General features: G+C 36.5%; 3 protein-coding genes across 4 annotated transcripts; 2 read left to right on the plus strand and 1 right to left on the minus strand.

Annotated features, from left to right (window-relative positions):
- Window positions 1-7,955: 7,955 nt before the first annotated feature.
- On the minus strand, window positions 7,956-10,597 carry LOC128203720 (uncharacterized). The gene is made up of 6 exons (XM_052905253.1): window positions 10,438-10,597; window positions 10,164-10,298; window positions 9,554-9,676; window positions 9,168-9,284; window positions 8,815-8,947; window positions 7,956-8,465 (listed from the first exon to the last, which is right to left on the minus strand). Exons 1-6 carry the CDS (start codon window positions 10,489-10,491, stop codon window positions 8,284-8,286), a joined length of 744 nt encoding a protein of 247 aa, XP_052761213.1. The 5' UTR covers window positions 10,492-10,597; the 3' UTR covers window positions 7,956-8,283.
- A 2,067-nt stretch (window positions 10,598-12,664) lies between these two features.
- On the plus strand, window positions 12,665-14,287 carry LOC128203670 (uncharacterized). Of its 2 annotated transcripts, none has more exons than XM_052905192.1 (4): window positions 12,665-12,936; window positions 13,206-13,383; window positions 13,696-13,760; window positions 13,982-14,287. In XM_052905192.1, exons 1-4 carry the CDS (start codon window positions 12,923-12,925, stop codon window positions 14,064-14,066), a joined length of 342 nt encoding a protein of 113 aa, XP_052761152.1. In that variant the 5' UTR covers window positions 12,665-12,922; the 3' UTR covers window positions 14,067-14,287. The 2 variants fall into 2 exon arrangements, with proteins under 2 accessions (XP_052761152.1, XP_052761151.1); XM_052905191.1 differs by having other exon boundaries at window positions 13,206-13,346.
- A 1,201-nt stretch (window positions 14,288-15,488) lies between these two features.
- LOC128203091 (uncharacterized) lies at window positions 15,489-16,837 on the plus strand. The gene is made up of 2 exons (XM_052904361.1): window positions 15,489-15,906; window positions 16,104-16,837. The coding sequence occupies exons 1-2, from the start codon at window positions 15,773-15,775 to the stop codon at window positions 16,489-16,491; spliced, it is 522 nt and encodes a 173-aa protein (XP_052760321.1). The 5' UTR covers window positions 15,489-15,772; the 3' UTR covers window positions 16,492-16,837.
- Window positions 16,838-20,837: the final 4,000 nt, after the last annotated feature.

Below are 20,837 nucleotides of genomic sequence, written 5' to 3' on the forward strand. Positions count from 1 at the left end.
TTAGAGCGGATATACTAGACTTTGAGCGGATATACTAGACTAAGAGCGGATATACTAGATTTTGACCGGATATACTAGACTTAGTGCGGATATTCCGAGGTTGATAGATGGTTCATTGATATTGACCGGCAGTGTGTATGTTATCATGTGTGTTGATTCTTAACAGTTATCTTCTGATATCACCTTTAACCAATTAATCTACTAAATATTACAATGGAACCACTACAGAAACGGGGTCAACAGTCCAACCGTTAACCCATGAGTCTGTTTCAAGATGCAAGTATCAAGCATAAGCCTAACTGACAGCGTCAAAAGATAAGATACACATACATGCATAACATAAAACTTAAAACATCAGAATCATTCAATGGTACCACCTTGGAACGGTCATTTAAATATTCATTAGAACACTGGAGAGTTTGTCCCTGGAGTTAATATTGCATTTTTGGGAACCATTACAAAACAACATTCTCTCATACAGATGATCGTAGTTAGATGCGGGCTCGGATTTCATGCAAGCGCGCGTCGACAGTGTTGCATCTTCAATAGCTGTCAGCGAGCAATCCAAATCAGACCGAGACAGCTGTGTTTGTGTGTATGTTGTTCTTCTGAAAGATATTTTGCCGAAAGTATTTCCCTCAATTGAAATACCAAATGGTATAAAATTAGCTGTCCTGGAACCGCATTTCATTTCTCATGGTTTAAATTACGACGAATGAAACAAAAACACATAATCTATTAGTATGCATCTTAGTAAAACCAGGCAGCCAAAACAATGAATACTGGAGTGACGTTAAATAGTCTCCAAGTCCTCTCCGTACAGTAGTAAGCATGCGTTGCAAATTCAAGGGAGGTCATGCAATGAGTAAAATTATATCATCAGCGAATAACGGATGACTTCACTTTGTTGAAACGCGAAACATCCAGAGCACGAGATAGTATTAAGTTGACAATACGCCTCGTTGTGTCATAGATATCTTTATGCCACACAGCACCAAATGCAGATTTTGGATGGAGCATGTTAACAACACATAACTGTTACGTTCGATCTTGTGGTACGCTGTTTTTTGGAGATTAAAAGCAAGCAGAGAAAGCCTTGTTTTTCGTTTGCAGGGAAGGTTTTCAGTGTTAACAACAATTGAATGATTTATTGTGTAACCTCCCAGAATGGAGCACATAACAGCATGTCAAAATGTTAATTGAACTACGAGAACTATTTAAATTGTATCGATAATATCAAAGTGGAACACCAATTGTCCCGGTTTAGATTTACCTCACATACTTTGGAAATTGAGAGAGGTAGATTCAATAAACCTAAATTTTAAGAGCGTTAAGGAAAGTAATGTCCAGAGTGTATTGTTGAATCCGAATATCATTTTCTTCTTTGCTTTTATGCATAAAGAGCTTTGTTGAACCGTAGTTTTCAAACATACGAATATGTCACAAGTAGGTGTTATGAATTGCTCTTACACCCTTTTTTCACATCCTTTAAGTACCAAATAATAATATGACATGATTTTAAACCTAAAATATTAAGAATGGGCGGAGTGAGCGTAGCGCACGAGCCCTTCTTAATCATTAAGTTATTACTTCAGAATGCCACCTCATTTGCTGACACATTGTCAGTGCAAAATCTAACTCAAGGAGTGGGTACCGGATAAGTGGCAGTTGGCGGACCATTAAACAGACGCATGATTGCATATTTTCACATTTTGTACATCATCCACTAATTAAAGCTACCAGATGCCGTATTTTGAATAAACATAAGTTCGCAAGTGTATAATAAATTACAAGGGACACCTCTATATGAATTAGAGTGCATCTCAATTTTTAAAAAGTTCGAAATAGAGGTGTACCTCTTTATTTAGATGTGCGTCTATATGTTGTGCAGTGTACATTAAACATGTTTTTGATTACCTCAAATAAAGAGATGCACCTTAATATAAAGACCAGCACCTCTAGATATAGAGGTGCAACTCTACTTTTGGGGGATAGAGTTAGGGGTAAAAATTGCAACCCTAGTCCAAGCTGATAGTATGCAGTTATTAACCTGCAGTCTGTTTTAATTAGAATCAGATTTAAAAAGAAATACCCTTGAATTAATTTTATACATTTAACACTCTCATCATTTCCTTTAGTGTGGTATAATATTATATTCGGACCAAGGTCCGTGGTGGTGCGTCAGTTTGCTGGCATATAGCCGAGGGGTCATTTTCAATTTTGATGATTTGCAAAATATTTATTAATTATTTATTATGTAGTTTGATTTTTAAAGGAGTTGTCATGAAGCCAAAAGCTTATAGAATTATGCTTGAGTAAGTTCCTTGGGTTAAGAAAACAGTATTGGTGTCCATTTTAAGAGGTCATAAGAAAGTACCCTGGTAGGGATCGAACCCACAACCTATGTGGTAAAGGCATACAGCTATACCTTTCGAGTGCCATTATATAATGTCTTGTCCTTGTGTATAATTTAGTATGACTATGTGATTCATAGAAACAAAATACCACAAGCTAGAGGGTGTTTCCAGCAAAAGTAAGTGTGTGTGTGTGGGGGGGGGGGGGGGTTTACAGTGTTATATGTATCAATGCTGACAATGAACAGTTTCAATTAATCTGAGAAAGCTGTTTTAATTTGTGCGTCTGAAGGATTACTATTGCTAAATCTATGAAAAGCACTCTAAAAGATTATAACACCAGAAAGTCTTAGACAGCTTGAAACGTGCAAAACGATACACAGACAAAGGAAAACAGCTAAACTTGAGATTACTGTGACGTACTTAGACAGCCAGACAGCTGACCTTGACACACTTTAGGTGTTCGAGTTTCATGATCAGGTCCCTGCAAAATCGAACCTTATCAGAACAAGTGAATTTTATAGTTGAATTTATTACATGTATACAGAATTTGACTATTTTCAATGTTTTAAAAACATTACACCTATTTTGATTGAGTTAAACAAATGATTTTAAACATTTAAAATGGCTCACAAGCTTAGATAAGCTCTTGATGTAATATTTGAATAAAACAACTAACTCAGTTTAATTCATTGCTGAAATGCAAAGAAATGCTTTATTATATACAACTTGCAATAGTCTTTTAGACTTATGGTTTTGAACATTTGAATACAACTCAGTTGACGCAATATTTATAATACACCTAAGCTTTCTTTTTTACCATAGCAGCATAAAGTATATCTCATTAATTTTCCATACCAAGGACTTTAATACTGTTATGCTTTTTTCGAAAAGCTATTGTTTTCGGGCTATTGCTTTTCTAAGCAAATAACAGAAAAGCAAGCCTTTTACCAGTCTTAACATGTTAAATAATGACGTAGATGAGCATTAAACAATTTGTTAATACGCATTCAGCAAACGTGTTTGATATACCGGTCATGCGTTCATTAAACGTGTTTGCTGCGAACGTTTGCTGTTTGGTTCCTCGCTTGCAGTTTTTCTGCTGTGTTGCAGTACATACACATATATGTGTACTCAAATTACTCAAATATGTTATGTGGTTGAGTACACTGTGTAAATGTATACCTTTTTTGTGTACTAAATGTTGCTTGTGGTTGAGTATACTGTCTAAATGTATGCCATATATGTGTACTAAATATGTCGTTGGGTTTAGTACACAGTGTAAAGGTATACCATGTATGTTTATTAAATGTGTCGTGTGGTTGAGTACGCTGTATAAATGTACACCATATATGTGTACTAAATATGTAATGTGATTGAGTACACTATGTAAATGTATACCATATATGTGTACTAAATATGTAATGTGGTTGAGTACACCATATATGTGTATCAAATGTGTAATGTGGTTGTGTACACTGTATAATTCAATACAATATAGATGACTAGATATATGTTGTTGTTCTTTTATTAAAGTGTTCAATTACCAAAACAATGACCGCCGTAATTTGTAACATACGGCTTGATCCAGCTTTTGACTTAAAATACACATAGATAGAGATATGATTTCGAATAAACAACCTGTGTACTGAACCGGCAGCAAGGATTTCACTTAAAATCTGGGAGACAAGAATTAGTAAATGCGTACTTAATCAGCCCTCATAGTCGATGACAGATACTGAAGTCCGATTTTTCCAACAGTTGGATCATATCCAGGGGCGGATCCAGGAATTGACGTTAGAGGGGTTGTAACTAAGGGGAGCAACCTTTTGTCATGCACGCTTTCCTCAGAACCGTAAGTATATATACTGTTTAACCATTCCCGGACATCAAAATGATTCCTTTACAACATGAATAAGGAAATGTGAAAGAAATGTGTTATTGAAAATAGCTAACTTTTCTGGTAGTCTTAAAATGTAAACACTTGTTCATTGAAAACTTTAAACGTGTATCTCTATAGAAGCGGCCTTCGGTAATATAAGTAGTCAGGGGCATGAGGATAGGTCCCAACGCACTCGGTTCAATACGTATGACATGTGCCAAACCATGTCCTAATAGTTGGGTACCCTTGACTCTTGATTCCATAGAAAAGCAAACATTCTAATATGTATTTTTTTATTTCAATTAGTCCCTGAAGTTGCAACTTATTGTAAAGCGCGTTAATTATTTAGAAGGGCGAAGAGAGCGAAAAAGTTGTTATTTCTTAAGGTATTCAACCCCTTACGGTGTGAAATTACATTTTGTTTCCTTTTTCCTGAAAGCGTTTCTATTTGTTCATAATGTTTTCACAATTTCACAAGAACTTTCTAGTTAGATTTTAAAAAAATGACACATTTTGTCTCTTGAATTTCAGAGTGGTCTAACTACATATTTCCCCATTTTGAGAAAGTTGAGTTTAAAGGTTTGAAGTCCTAGAGCTCTTTAGCTTATGAACACAATAATTATTTTACAAAACTTTGCAATGATTTTGTTTTATGTTGTTGGTTAATTGTTCATCTAACTTAAGGAAACGTGATAAATCAAAATTGGACAGCCCGTTTCAGTCGGTTACCCACTATTACCCAAATATAAGCCGATTAGCACGACATAGCTAAAAGCAAGAAGGCTCTATTACATGGTACGAGTTGTGTTGACACTATATTATCACGCCTGCTTCTCGTAACATTTATAATACAAGAGATGTTCAACCAAGAATAAAGTGCATTCATAGTATGTAATTTAATTCAATTCCAAGGGCCATATTTCAATGGCAAGAACGTACATCACGTGCATTGACAACAAACCAGGTAGTTTTCCTTGTTTCAGTATTTTCCGGCTTAGTTTCATAAAGTGAAATGGCACAACGAACAAGCTTGGTGTTCAGAAACCTTTCCCATCTTATCTTTAAGTCATTAAACGTGGAATAATTCGAACGTTACATATACTAAAAGCCTTGTATCCAGTCTGGGTAAAAATATCATAATACGCTTCGCGTTGCTGGAACGAGCTAGATTTGCCAGCAGACTGAAATCAAAAAGTCGAGTTAAGTGATGTTTTTTAGTTTACATAAAAAGAAAATTGTAAATGTTTTTAAAGTATACATTTTAGTAGTTGACGTCATTTAAAGGCGTGTTTTGCAAACGAACTATTGTGAAGGATATCCTTCTTTTTTTTCTTTTTTTTCATCATTGCTTAAATCTCACTAAACGTGGAATATCTATTGTAAAGGAAGTTTTTACGCTGCTAATCTGCCAGGCTGCTCGGCTGTTGACTTCACGCTTCCAGGCATATAGACTACTGACTTTAATCTGCCAGACTGCTGGGCTGCTAACTTCACGCTTTTAATCTGTAAGGCTTCTGAGCTGCTAACTTCACGCTGTCAGGCTGCTGGGCTGCTAACTTCAAGTGCCGCGCTGCCAGACTGCTAAGTTCACGCTGCCAGGGTCCTAGGCTGCAAAACTGCTAACTTCACGCTGCCAGGCTGCTAGACTGTTAACTTCATGCTGCCAGGGAGCTGGGCTGCTGGCTGCTAACTTTACGCTGCCAAGCAGCCATACTCTCAACTTCACGCTGCCCAGCTGCCTGACTGCCAACTTCACGAACAAGGTTGACATCTCATGACTACACAAAGGGCGACGCTAGTGGATCAACTTAGTGCAAACACCAAATAAGTTAGAATTCATTTTGGCGATCTACAGAAAATGGAGCGAGCACATATACCAAACGTTACTAGAATAAAGTGTAGCGTTTCTTTAAGGCAACAAAGCGGTAATATAATAGTGGTGGCAAAACCCTGAATATTCTTTCAATTCACAGACAAGCAACCCGAATAGTTCGCCCGCAACTTACATTATCCATACGTTTACGACATTTTCTTAGGATTAACAGTTTAATTTAGATTTTTTTATATGATGTTATCTAATTCTGGCTTACAAAGTATAACCATAGGTAAAGTAACTGAGGCAAGCCCGTAGTGGACATTATAGTGCCAATCATTGCAATCAAGGAAAACCTTTTTAAATATTTATATTATTTTCATTGTCTTTATCTTATGTTTGGAAATCATGGGCAAGCCTCGGACAAAGTATAGATTATATATCCAGGGTTCTTTCACAATATCTCTGTGATCAGACCCAACATATATGTTTTAGAAATATTACAAATTGACCAATTTATGAAAGCATCTCACAATATACATCGGGATGCGGTTTTTTGCGTATCGTTTCATTCTTAATTGCACACATTGACTGGATAAGAGCCGTCAAGTGATGTTCAAACCGATAAAAACATATTAAAAAACTATATTTATAATGCATTTGTAATTTATTCCAACAAATCTGTTATCTACGCAAACTAATTCATGGCGCCTTTTGATGCATTACATCGATTTACTTTCTTGTCTTATACAATGCCATTATGCTTTGATAAATAGCATATTAGGTTAAGCTTATATATTAACTATGGTTAGAATGCTTTCGACATTTATATTAATATTATCGCGATATGTGTGGAGTGTGTCATTGTCACGTCTCTCGTTTAGTACTTTAAGGAACATGATCCTTGAGCCTTTAAACGTGATATTGGATAAATATAAGGCCACTGTCACAACGACATCGGGACTGATGTAAACACTTTAATCATACATGCAAACACGGTATAACATTCATACAAATAGAATTTTAAACAGTTAATTTCTTCGGATTTATTTTTTCGTTAGTTTTTTTTGGTTATCTTCGGCGTTGACAGATCGTTAGTATTAGAGTAAGTACATTGTATTTGCTGGTTTGAATACGACGTTGATGATTACATAAATCTTCAAGTATCTTTACTGCACTTCCCTTGAATATTCATGTCATTGTGACAATAGCCCCATGTTACTCTCTATATAGAGATCTAAGTAATCGGATATGATAGAAATGTTGATATGCGATACTAGTAGTTTAATGTCGTCTTTTAAAAGGCTTCTGATGAGTGTTTTATGAAAGCGGCATTTATGCAACAATTTGTTTTCCATATGTAATTAAATATTGAAAACTATATAGTCAATATTCATATGAAAAACTACAGAAACAAGTCCAGTAGTCGAAAGCTTAAACATTATAAGCCCCGTTCAAAGGCACAGGGCCAAAACCCACAAAATAACAACACTAACATCCACTACAACACAACAATAATAATGTATAAAACTGAGGGTGTTTATCATGGGGTGTTGGTGTACCGCCTTGGAACGGTCAGCACAATGAAACGCAATATAATAATATTAATTGTAGAATACATTATAAACAGTGTTAATATAGTAATAATAGTAGTATTTCAAACTTAAAAATGGCACTGAATTGTGTGTTGGCGTCCAAATGTCAAGTAACAATTGCTTGTTACCATTTCCATTCCTCTTACAATCTGAATTAATCGTTTCGTTTCTTTTTTTATTGTCCATTGAAATTAAAGAAGGGACATGTTTTTTACTCCTTTTTGTGGCATTTTTCCTTCAAGAAAAAGACGCCTGGCTCCATCGAGTCGTCAATGCACATGGGTACAAGTATGCAGACAAACCACAGAATCTACATTTTATAAATGCATTTATTGCAATGATTATATCAAAACTAAATCATCTATAATCTCCAAAATTGGCAAACAAAATGTACATACGCATAAATAGTTTACTACATATTTATATCATTGCACACAGCATGAAAGATAGTGATTTTATCAACATGAGCAATGTCAGAGCACGTGTTTTACACACTTACAAGTCAGTCATAAACATGGCTATTGAATTGAAAACGAGTCGTTTTAATCTCAACTTAACACACTAAATAGACAAAAGTATCTTAAACATCTATACGACTGTATCCGTTGCTTGGTCCTGTATCAGGCTGGTACGTATTTACTAGTATGCAGTGAACCAAAGTTCATAATAGACGAATTGAAATTCACCGTTGACGTTGAAGGCGTAGTAATATCGTGCTTCCAGTCTACCGGCGACGCCATTGTAGATGGCATCGTAGTACACAGACCCGAAGTAAACAAGGACGTAGTCTTCTCTCTTTTCCAGTCCAGTGTCCGCCGTCTCTGTAAGGTATGAGCATATGTTTCATGACCAGACCGTGAATAACATTATATATGTTTACTTTCTACTCGATGATTTAGCCTGCACAATATTAACTTAAAGATATATAAATATTTTTGCTACAAATCTGAGATTCGGCAAGATACAGATTTCAATCCTAACTAAATTCAGTTAGAGTATAGTGTTGAATAAAGCAATTGGATGAATAACTTGATGAGTCGTTTATACCATCAAATCTGTTCAGCGATGCACATAAATACATCCTGTGAACTAATGTAAAAATAAATACTTTTGTTGTTGAAGTTGGATGGTTTTAGTAAAAGTAAACACAGATAACTATGTGGGACTTACTTTCCATCCAGAAGATGTCTGTATCCTGACACATGTTCTGAACGTTGGGTGAGCTGGCCAAGTTGGATGGTACTTTGTTATCTGTGAACCGCCATTGCTGCTTTATCTCCGGCTCTCCTGTGGGTGCTGGCATCTAAAGTGTTATAGCTCATATTTGATGGATAAATTCTTGCTAAATAAAGTCAAGTTTCATTGCAAAATAGGAGTTCTCATGTTCGTTTTTATTATGCAAAAAAGTTATTCTTCGCAATTTTAAAAACTTTTAATATTATAACCACGCGGTAAAAAAGACTGGCGAACGTTAACACATACGAATTCTATACATAATTTTCAACCGTTAAATGACCACTGACCTGTCCTTCCTCGGCAAACTGTGTGTCCGGTTTGGGGTCCATCTCTCCAATGTACGCGGCGTAGCAAGGCCCGCGTTTCTTGGTATTCGTGTCCGTGTAACGACGGAAGACAAGGCCCTGAAATATAACGAATACAAAAAAATGAAACAAATCTCAACTATTTTTTTAAAATAATATTTTAGAAAAATTAATATGCTATATATGGTTTAATTGCTTCTCTTCTCACAATAATGAGTGAATTATTTCTTTATAAGTGGAAGGAGTTCAACCAATTTGAAACTATACAGGCGTAAACGTATTGCTTAACCAATCGATGCAGACTTTACAACATGAGTTGAAAACTTCACTCATGTAACAACTGGAATGTCTACAAGCTGTTCACTCACATGTTTATAGTCGTACACCATGTGTACGGAGTTAGGTACGTCAACAAGAACCTCGTCCTGTGTCTGGGTGATCATCTCCTCCACCTGCCGCCCCTCCCCATCCGAGTACTTCCGCCAAGCACCCTGAATGTAAAGATATACGCATGTTCAATTTTCCTTTTGAGAGGTGAGTGTGGCCAAGTTGTTAAATAGCCCGCCTGTCACTAAATGGTTGTGGGTTTTCAGTGTTTCTTAAAACGGACACCAGTACTGGTTTCTACCCGGGGGACGGACCCGAGAGTTGTTATATATGCTATACGCTTTCTTTACAATCGAGCTGAGAGAAAGTGCTATAACAGAAACTCAATTACCCAGTGCTATTGTTACTCAGGCATACTCGGGCATTCCATGCAATGCTTATTTATCAATAAAAAATGGCAACTTTTTCTAAATTTGATTCTCAACACGACATATCCTCTTATTACGTTGCATCAAAATAACCAAATATATACATTACATCATTGCATGTTTGGATGCGGTAACTACCGTCAAAGTCATGGACGATTTTAGACATAAAAAAAACATATGCGCATATGCAATAACTTGTGCTGTCTAAAGCTGTAATTATTACCTCGTATGCGCCCTTAGAAATCCTTGTCCCTAGGTAAACAGAGAGCACGACAATGCCGGCAACCGTTACCAGGCCAACCAGCGAAGCAGCCAGGTACTTCGCAAGTTTTGGACGCTTTTTCTCCTCACGGGGATCCTGAAATTAGGAATAGAGAAGTGAAATTGCAGCTACTTAACCAAGCAGCCATAATCGATGAACACAAGTATAATATAATATATCCTCGTTATTTATTACCATCAACACATACTGAAAAAAGTATAAATCTTTAAATTACCTCAATCACCATGGCGCAATTCTTCGTTCCTTCCATACCAAATGTTGGTTTCATCTATCAATAATAGTCTCTCCTTTATGCCTAATAGATTTTTTCTTCTTTTTCTCCTCTTTTTTATCCTCTTGCTGCGATATCTCGTATCAGAGTCGGTATGTCCCATCGTAAGATGCAGAGCCCTTATATACCTTTTTAGTTGTTGACAAGACACCAGTTAGAAGCGGACTTAGTGGAAATCTGTTGATCAATTTTGTTTGGGGAACTACCCCTCTTGGTTGTAGATTTTGAAAGAGTATTGACAATAAACATGGCTGACTGCACGCTCTCTTCCTTGTCAACAAATATCATCTTCACCGGAGTAGAATTGCTTTTCAATAGTCGGGTGTCAAATGTTCACATTAATGCAAGAGTGAAACAACTCCTTCTATTTCTATATGCAGTTGGTGAGTTATTGTACTAGGGTATATATCGTTGAACCGTGCATGAGTTGTTACACTGTTTTTGTTAAACGTGCATTTTATATATTGAATCAAGTTTTCGGCCTTATTTTAAGACATGGGTATATCGTATAACATGTAAATAAATCACAACTCTTCCTGCATCCTGGTTTGTTGTATTTGTCATAAATGCACTTTAAAGGAAAGTACCTCGGTCAATTTAAAACTGTTATTTAAACTTTAAGGTTTGTAAGTGAACAAAATCATTAATATTTTCAAGTTAAATTAATTTATCGGAACTCAACGAATAAGTATTTTGCAAATGTATGATATCAATTCAAATGACTCTATTCAAGTGGAAGCCTTTCACGACTATGGCATTGTTTCAACATGTATCTACGCAGAAATAAGGCTAGTTTTCAGACGTTTAGTGTAAAATGTCATCTCGAATATTTCGAAAGCAACCCTTAATCGATTAGCCGCGACTTTTATCATGTTCATCAAGAAACAGTCGTATCCTAGTGACACGGAAATCATGAGCCCATACCAAATTGAATCTATATTAAGCATCAATCCTACATTCCCGGCTGGGAAAAACAAACATTAAGCTTTAGAAAAATAATCTAATTTTTTTCACAACAAATGCCCTCGGTAGCAGAAATTATCAGTAAAGCTCCATGTGCATGTGCGGGTCCATGATCTAGAATATTGAACTTCCCCTAGTCTAAAAATATATTTGTTATTTTAGTTGTCATGCCATTAAGTGCTTGATTTAAGATTTGTTAAGATATCATGAAGGTGGAAAACCTTCCCGCCCGATGATGCTTAAATTATAATCACCGCTCGATGATACACCTGTTGATGCTTAACTAATGATCGCCGCCTGCTGATGTTTAACTTATAATCACCGCCCGATGATGCTTAACTTATATTCACAGTCCAATGATACACCCGATGATGCTTAACTTATAATCACTGCCCGATGATGCTTAACTTATATTCACCGCCCGATGATACACCTGTTGATGCTTAACTAATGATCGCCGCCCGCTGATGCTTAACTTATAATCACCACCCGATGATGCTTAACTTATATTCACCGCCCGATGATACACCCGATGATGCTTAACTAATAATCGCCGCCCGCTGATTCTTAACTTATAATTACCGCCCGATGATACACCTGTTGATGCATAACTAATGATCGCCGCCCGCTGATGTTTAACTTATAATCACCGCCCGATGATGCTTAACTTAAATTCACCGTCCGATGATACACCCGATGATGCTTAACTTATAATCACCGCCCGATGATGCTTAACTTATATTCACCGCACGATGATATACCCGATGATGCTTAACTATTAATCGCCGCCCGATGATGCTTTACTTATGTTCACCGCCCTATGATACACCCGATGATGCTTAACTAATAATCGCCGCCCGATGATGCTTAATTTATATTCACCGCCCGATGATACACTCGATGATACTTAACTAATAATCGCCGCCCGATGATGCTTAACTTATGTTCACCGCCCGATGATACACCCGATGATACTTAACTAATAATCACCGCCCGATGATGCTTAACTTATAATCGCCGCCCGATGATGCTTAACTTATAATCACCGTCCGATGATGATTAACTAATAATAACCGCCTGATAATGCTGAACCTATAATCAATTGTTCACGGCCTGAAATTATACATCGATCCGACCTGTCAATCAGACTAATCATTATTGACCAATGAGAAAGCTGCATATTATTCACCGAGTCCCGTCCGCCATCTTTACCCACACTCACAGCAGCGATAACTGTTGACAACCGGACATTTTATTGAAGCTTTAAGACTTATTTGTGAAAATGGTTAAACGATGCGGATGGGGAATATGTTATGCGGATGAAAGGTATCCGGAGGGACTAAATGGAGGCCGATTTAAACGATTTCCTACCTATAATCCGACATTGAAAAGTGCAAATGCTGGATTAAAGCCTGTGGACGGCCACACGAGAAACTGAATGTTAACAGGATAAACCAGCACGAAGATGTCTGCTCGAAGGTTAGTAAATTAAAATTTGGTTTTATCGTAAAACGATCAAAATACAATCATTTCAATTAAAATTCTGAATTCTGCAAATGTTTATTTTGTTTACTTTCTTGTGTCCTAAATATTGACTTCCATGATCATGCTAGTTGAAAGCTTAAACAGTTTCCATCAGGTAAAGAATGTGTCAAGTTTAAACTACTGTTTTATTGTATAATATGTTACTGACTGGCATTGTGGAGTCTTGTCACACTAATTATATTTTACTATTATGCATATTTAAGCACTTTCATGGAGGAAATGGACCATCTAAAGAGTATCCTGACCCATTATCAGCTGATGGCTGGAGAAAAACATCTTCAAGAAAACTCCACACAAAGCGGTCACTTGGAAAGGAAACTTATGGCAGCATTTATACACAAAATGCAAGTGTATGCATTTTATACAAGATATCACATGCCTGTACGTTAGAGTTTTATTTATCTTTATGAAGTGCGCGAATGATTGAATAACATGTACCATGTAGGATAAATTGCAAAACTGAGACTGTATTATTTTGTAGACTTCTACTCATTTTTAAAATGCCACTGTTCCTTTTTCAATACCAAACAACAGCATTATAGTTACTTATATTTTAATACAAGTATTTGGTATGTTACAGAACAGAACACTCAAAAGAACTCAAGAGAACATTATTACACGGAAATTATTCAGTTTTTTTTGTGTGTGTAAATTTGCATATAATTATATCAACATTACAACAATTTCTTTCAGAGAAAAGCTGATCCAGGATCCTGCAGACACTGTACAAGGAGTAGAAACACAGACCGAATGTCCATGTAAGTGAAACCAACACTCTAACAATGCCTGTGATCTTGTTGTCAGTTCTGTTTTACTTCGGTCTTCACAGGTTGTGTGGTAATTTAATGGTGTGAACTCTTTTGGTAAATCAATAGGTGCTGCATTTCAATCAGAGGTATTCCCACACTCTTGAGAAATGGTAGGAGTCAGTTTTAAACATCTTGTCTTAAATGTAAAATTTATATGTATTTATTTTCAGGGACATCACCTTTGGATATGTTTGCATTTACCGCTCAGAATGCTTCCCTAAAAGAACAGTTGTCACAAAAAGAAGTCCAAGTTGAAGAATTACAGTTTGCACTTTCATCAAAGTGTTGTGAAATTCAGATTTTAAAGCAACTGGTGGGAATATAAACAAACTTTAAATGTCGATATATTTCTGCTCAAAGAAGCAAGAGTTAAAATTTGTTTAAATATTATACAGGAATCATATGATTTTATTTCTGCTTCTTTGATATAATTGAATAACTGTTAGTTTATTTATGTTTGGAATAAAGCATTGTAAAGTGAATTGTGTGTTTGTAGTTCATTTATTTAATTAAATTTAAAATTTGTAAACTTGGTGTGTGTATCCATCTGGCAAAGGACAGGTTTCCTTTTCCGACTGTGCTACTATGACTTGGTTCACTCTAACTGGCTTGATCTTTGATCCCTTTGGCACATTCCATTGTTGGGGAATACTTGTATAACTTTGTTGATCAGGAACATGGGTGAAGTTGTATAAATTGAGTTCCTGAAGTGACTTGATTAAGCCAACCACGTGTGAACAATGACCGCTCAATCTATAAAAAATGAAAACAGAGATTGTTGACAGAAATTGTCAAAACAAAAGCGTGATGGTAAACGGACATTTGCCCCCCCCTCCATTTTCGATGGGGCGGACATTTGCGATAACTTTAATAATCTTACAAACTATCAACACCAAACATGTGTTTGTATTAAAGTGCGATCCAACACTACAATTAAAGCAATCCCGATCGCGCTAATTACCTATGTGTGCATGATATCAAAGAAGTGTTAATTAATGAGAAACAATTAAAGCAATCTCGATCGCGCTATTTACCTCTGTTTGCATGATATCAAAGAAGAGTTAATTAATGAGAAACAATTAAAGCAATCTCGATCGCGCTATTTACCTCTGTTTGCATGATATCAAAGAAGAGATAATTAACGAGAAAAATGTGACGTACTTTTGCTCAAAATACAAACTAAGAACACGGGACTCATATAATGGACGTATTTCCTATCACAAATTACAACTCACAATTCACTTCCACGAAGCAACATGGAATTCATTACGAGTAGTAGAGGCGCACCAAAGCTTTGCTTTGATAGTTTTACGTACACGAAGAAGAAAAGCAGCAAGACCACCATCACCTGGGAGTGCTCACAGAGACGCACCTTGGAATGCAAAGGAGCAGTTATTACTGACAGTCCAGTAAGTTATTTCTTTAAATACTCACTGAATTAAGATAAATCTGTTATAACTCTTTCGAAATTAGAAATCTTGTCAATAGAGTGTGTCGTCCAGCGTGTTAATAAAATAAAAGAAATTCATTACAGGCCACAGAGATTCGTTCCTCACGAGAGCACAACCACGAGAAAGACGACTCCCATGTCGGTGGTTTAAAGGTCCGGAAAGAAATCCAGCTCAGCGTTCAGGCGAACAGGTCATTCCGTCTGTACGTCCCGAAAAGTTTGTGTCGCGTGTATCTCTAAAAGCGTTTGATGTACAGACTTGAAACTTCTTGAATGTATTACTCGGCGTGTGAACTTGTGAAGGTGCATCTGTGTCCTATGGACACATTTTCTAGTTTAAATTATTTTAAATATAATCCATTAACAAATATTCAATGTTAAATTATCGAAACATTTGTTATATTTACAGGGATGTTTCTACCATCTGACGCAATCAACATGGAGGTATCTTCAAGGGGAAGGACTGCAGGCCACCTACAGGGAGGACCCAGACATTCGTCAGTTCTGTGGAATGTTGGACGGACTGGCCTTCCTTCCAGAGGATCAGGTGAAGGAAGGAATGGCGTACCTGAAGAGCCAGACTACAGAAGTCCTGGAGCCAGTAGTCGACTACTTCGATCGGAACTACGTCAACGGCCCTTTCAGGTAAATTCAATTCAATGCAGCAGTTTATTGGCATAACATAATTATACAATTACACTTCTAGCCATCAAATTTAAATAATATATAAATTGTCACCTCGATCAATGAGTCAATAATTACAAAACGATTATTTCTTAATCCATAACAATATCCATGTACTGTTAATGTATACTAAATATGTTATTGTTTTATTGTTTCAGATCTGTCAGATCGCAGACCGGTGGCCTCATCTTCCGACGCACTCAACCAAGGTTCGAGCCAGCCACTTGGAACGTCAACACAGCCACTTTGAACGACGAGGCCAGGACCAACAACGTGTGTGAAGCCTGGAACAATGGGTTCCGGTGTCTCGTCGGCCACGTCAATCCCTCGCTTTGGACTGTCATCTCCTGCTTCGAGAAGGACGCTGCAATGGTGGAAGCAGAGATCCTCCGTGTCCAGAGAGGCCAGCCATCAAAGAAGCCAGCGAGGAAGGGAACAGTACGATACCAGAAGACGTTGAAGACCCTGTGCCAGCAGTTATCCAATGGACAGAAGACGGTCGAAGAGTTTCTGCAGGCCATTGGGGGTCACATCCGACTGCGTTAGGACTGAACATCTGTAATGTACCTGTAATATGATATGATGAATGTGCTAAAATGAATGTGCTATTTTGATCTTGATTAGTGAATTACTTATCATACCATTCAGAGAACAGAAACGTATTTTTTGCTGTATATACTTGTATATATGAGTGCTATAAATGTGCTATATGACTTCTGATTTGAAATAAAAATATTATAAAAGGATTTACATTGTTGTCTTACCTAAGCCTACATCGTCACATGTGTGACCTGAACGGTGTAATCTGTATTTATATGTAATTAGTGACAAACATACAAACTGGTGTAAATCGGTTGGCAGTTTGCACGTAAATTGAACAAATAGTTAAAGAAAAAAATGTTCATTTTTTTATATATTAATATATTTTTAATATCTTGGTATAAACTTATAAAACCGGGGGGGGGGCAAATGTCCGCCCCCTCGAAAACGGCGGGGGGGCAAATGTCCGCCCCCTCGAAAACGGCGGGGGGGCAAATGTCCGCGATGGTCCAAAAGGGGGGCAAACATCCGGGGGGGCAAATGTCCTAGAATCAAGCGTGATATCATGCTGTGAAATTGGCATGTGTTTATCCTACACTGACCCGTGAAGTATCATTTGACTTTCCAGATGTTAAATGTCTTAAACGAGGCAGTAACTAGAAATATGAAAACCAATAAATTGAAATACAACATATAGTATATTACTTCTTTCTCTACTCGACGACTTGCAAATATTTTTTCGTTTTCCGTATTACGGCATGAAATGTCAAAAACATGGCGATCCAAAAGTGCTTATATTACACAATGTATATTTAAGAATAAAGCTACTGTATAATATTTTTTTTTAAATACAATTGGACATCCACATACCCTGCCTTTCATGAGCAATACGTATATCGTATGGAATCCCTCTCCACATCGACACTTAACATATGAGGCTTGTCGTTTTTTCTCATTGAAGGCCAGCATCTCGCGGTAACATGGCAGATACTTTCCTCTTCCAAAACTTTAATGTCATGAATATAACCTTGTAGAAAGTAATTTAATCCCTTTTCTAAGGCCTTTCACTATAATTTGGCTTTATCTGGTAAATATTTAACTGATATATTGTCCGGAATCTTCGCAAGAGAATCGGATTTTGATGCTTTCGTAGCAGCGAGAGCCGCCATTTTGAATTTACGCTTGGGGCGCGTAGTAACAATATCTAAGGGGGCGGAGCTTATCTTGGCATCTCGGATCGATGTATTATTACAAGGCTGAATATTTATCAAGGGATGGAAGTGAAAATGTTTGTTTCTTTTTAACCTGTTTTATGTTTAAATTTTTGACTACTGGACTTGTTTTTGTAGCTTTTCATATAAATATGATTTTTTTTTTACTCTTGAAGTTTCAAAGATATGTTTATGGTCTGCGGTATTTTAAATAAGACTTGAGGCAACATTTTCAGCTTGTTTTAAATCAAATAAAAGAAGCAATTTAAACATACGTCATGTTAAAAAGTTAACAACGATGAACTTTAAAATGTTGTTTGACAACTGCATTCATACCCCGATATATAATGTCATCAATCCCGCAGTTCTTTTGCTAAATATTCCATAGATCTCATTACCATATTTGTAACGTTCTAAGCTTTCTAAGTAAAAGTTTGTGTATGTTTTTTGTCTTCTCAATAAAGAAGACAGCAGGCCAGGTACAGCCGGACAGTGACTTTATTAAAAAAGTATGTTATTGTTTGGTGTGAAATGTCCATGCACAAGCCAATGTACATGCGCGAACCACTGAACCATCCACACAACACACTAATTGAGACCAATTAATGCGTAAATGGAACTTTGGTGGTTATTTTTATATTAACCTTTCTATGTTTTTGTAGGTTTGTTAATCTACGAGAAATCGTGTGAGCAGTCTTGATGTTATATGTTTTACCTTTTTTCTAATCCAATCCTCATGAAATTGAGTCAGAAGGTTTGTCTTGATGGAGTTTTTTATTAGTTTAAAACTGGGTTTCAATAATCTCTAATGCTGCACTTTCACAGATAAACCGTTTGGAAAACTTTTTCATTCCGTGTCTTGTCTTGCAGCTTAAACTAATTTGAAAAATAATTTATCATTGTCCCAAGCGTTTTGATTGAGTTTTCATACATAATGAAATCTTTTAAAGGCTAACTTCATAAGATGAAAAAATGTATAATTCCAGCGAGTTTTGACATGTCCCTCAATTTTGTTTTAAATAAAAGACAAAAAAAGGCATGAGCCATCTGTTTGTAATCCAATGTATTATTGAGCATAATTTAGGTGTTGCTCCCATTTCTGTTACTTGGCAAAGTGCAATGAGTCGCTTGGGAGATTTTACAATATTTCTTATGTTTAACCCCATGCATGACTTTGAGCAATTGCCAATACAAATTTAACCGTATTGTAGATAAATATTTAATGTATCAGTCTTAAACAGTACATTCACAATAACAGAATTAAAGCATAACTATTACAGTCAGAGTTATGGACCTTTCCTTGCACATGCGATTTTGGGGTATTTTTTGTCTAAATATATCATACATAATTATGGACTTTAATTTTTATTTAGAAACTAATAATACATTTGGGAGCTGCACGTAATAAAGAATAATCCCGTCGCTATTTCGTTTAGCTTTTCGTTTACATTTTGGATGAGGACAGGTAAAACTTTCCAATTTATCTAAGCTGATAATGAAAGTTTTAAAACTCCAAGTTCCTGAAAATATTAGCACATTATATGAGTAAATACTTTTGTTTGTCTTTCTATCTGGAACGTGGCTGTTCTTGTCTATCCTGGCTGCTGATGTCTCCGCAGCGCTGGTTCCTGTGACATCGCTGGCGGCGGGTGGTCGTGATTCAGCAATAATAGCAAACTTCTACTAAAGTAACTTTATCTGAAACAGCCATAACAGCACTTTCAATTTTGTTCAGGTTGGATAGCATGTTCTTCTGACAGTTTTCAATGGAACACAGTTCTGAAATTATTGCATTGTATTGTTTCACAGGACTGGTAAGGGTGAGTTGCGTACCAACTGGGGAGTTATTCGCCATGTTATTCTGAGGAGCTACGGGCAGGGCTAAAAGTTCTAGTATCCATGGAGAGGTGTTTGCTGGTGAGCAAGTAAATGTAGGTGTGGGGTTAAAACCAATGCTCATCACTTCTAAGAAACATTCTGACAAATAGCTAAACAAGTCTACAAAAATGGTAAAATTGTCTGCGAGTTAGCTAATATTTATTTTATTTAAGCTATTTCGCGACGCAAGCTGAAAGCCTATAGAGATCCCCTCGAGGATGTTTCCAGGATAGAAACCAGTACTGATGTCCTTTTTCTGAGGCAGATACCTTATCCACTGGACGACTTTGACAGTTTCACATTTCAAAGAGACAAATTTATAATATGGGATTTCAAAGAATGCGCCCTATTAAAGCATTTTTGTAGGCTTTAAAATTGAGTTGAACAAACAAAACTCTTCTTTTTCGGTCCTCCAATGCAATCTTGTTCATATTTCTTCTAGGTTGTCATTGCAGTTTTGTTACATGTATGCCATGTATTGCAGGTCAATCTTCAGACACAATAGGTTAGTGATATAAGACTGCTGACAAAAGATCAGATCGCAGTTTTTTTCATATTCTTGCACCAACACCAGTTTATATTATAGAATTTAATCTCGAAAGAAATGTGTGCTTGTTAACGTGTAAAGCTCCATTACCTACTGACCAGTAGTACAATGCTCTACTAGAGACCTATGTAAGAAAACTACTATCAATCTATGTATAGTAAAATTATTAAAACTAATGTGTATTCAAAATAACTTGAATAAAGCTTTTGTATTCTTAATATGCATCTGTCAAATGGCTGGCAGGCTTACCCCACCCACTGAAAATAAATAATACATGTATTTCCATTTAGTTCCTTATAATTTAATAAGGGATCTTTTTACACCATTTGTATATATTTCAATGAAACATTTCAAGTATAAAAATAACACTTGCACACAAACAAGTGCTAATATTTATCTCGTTATTCTGTATTTGGCCTAACATCGCTTTGTTGTTTGAATATCTGCTTGGGCGGCCATGATGGACTACCTATAAACCCGTATTATTTCCGATGTCAATTCTGTTAAATGATGGCCGAGGTTTTCCGATTGACATATACACAGTTTGTCAAGTATGACTAAAATGATTCATTTATTTCACTAGTAGGTCATTTTGTAAAGTGTGTCACCTGGTTATCGTGAGCTGATCTACAAATATGCATGCCATATGATTCCTTAATTGAGCAATGTCTCTATAGTCTAACCTTTTGAAAGATAAGGGAGGCACACATCCTCGA

Source organism: Mya arenaria, chromosome 9 (assembly GCF_026914265.1).
Source record: "Mya arenaria isolate MELC-2E11 chromosome 9, ASM2691426v1".
NCBI classification, from domain to species: domain Eukaryota; kingdom Metazoa; phylum Mollusca; class Bivalvia; order Myida; family Myidae; genus Mya; species Mya arenaria.

Bases quoted from the DNA above. Each gene is read 5' to 3' on its own strand.
- LOC128203670 (XM_052905191.1), top strand. The intron at 13,347-13,695 runs GCAAGTGTATGC...AATTTCTTTCAG, and splicing joins GCAGCATTTATACACAAAAT to AGAAAAGCTGATCCAGGATC. The intron at 13,761-13,981 runs GTAAGTGAAACC...ATTTATTTTCAG, and splicing joins AACACAGACCGAATGTCCAT to GGACATCACCTTTGGATATG.
- LOC128203720 (XM_052905253.1), bottom strand. From the start codon at position 10,491: ATGAAACCAACATTTGGTATGGAAGGAACGAAGAATTGCGCCATGGTG. The intron at 9,285-9,553 runs GTGAGTGAACAG...GTTATATTTCAG, and splicing joins TGGTGTACGACTATAAACAT to GGCCTTGTCTTCCGTCGTTA. The intron at 8,948-9,167 runs GTCAGTGGTCAT...ATAACACTTTAG, and splicing joins AGTTTGCCGAGGAAGGACAG to ATGCCAGCACCCACAGGAGA.
- LOC128203091 (XM_052904361.1), top strand. From the start codon at position 15,773: ATGTTGGACGGACTGGCCTTCCTTCCAGAGGATCAGGTGAAGGAAGGA. The intron at 15,907-16,103 runs GTAAATTCAATT...TTATTGTTTCAG, and splicing joins TACGTCAACGGCCCTTTCAG to ATCTGTCAGATCGCAGACCG.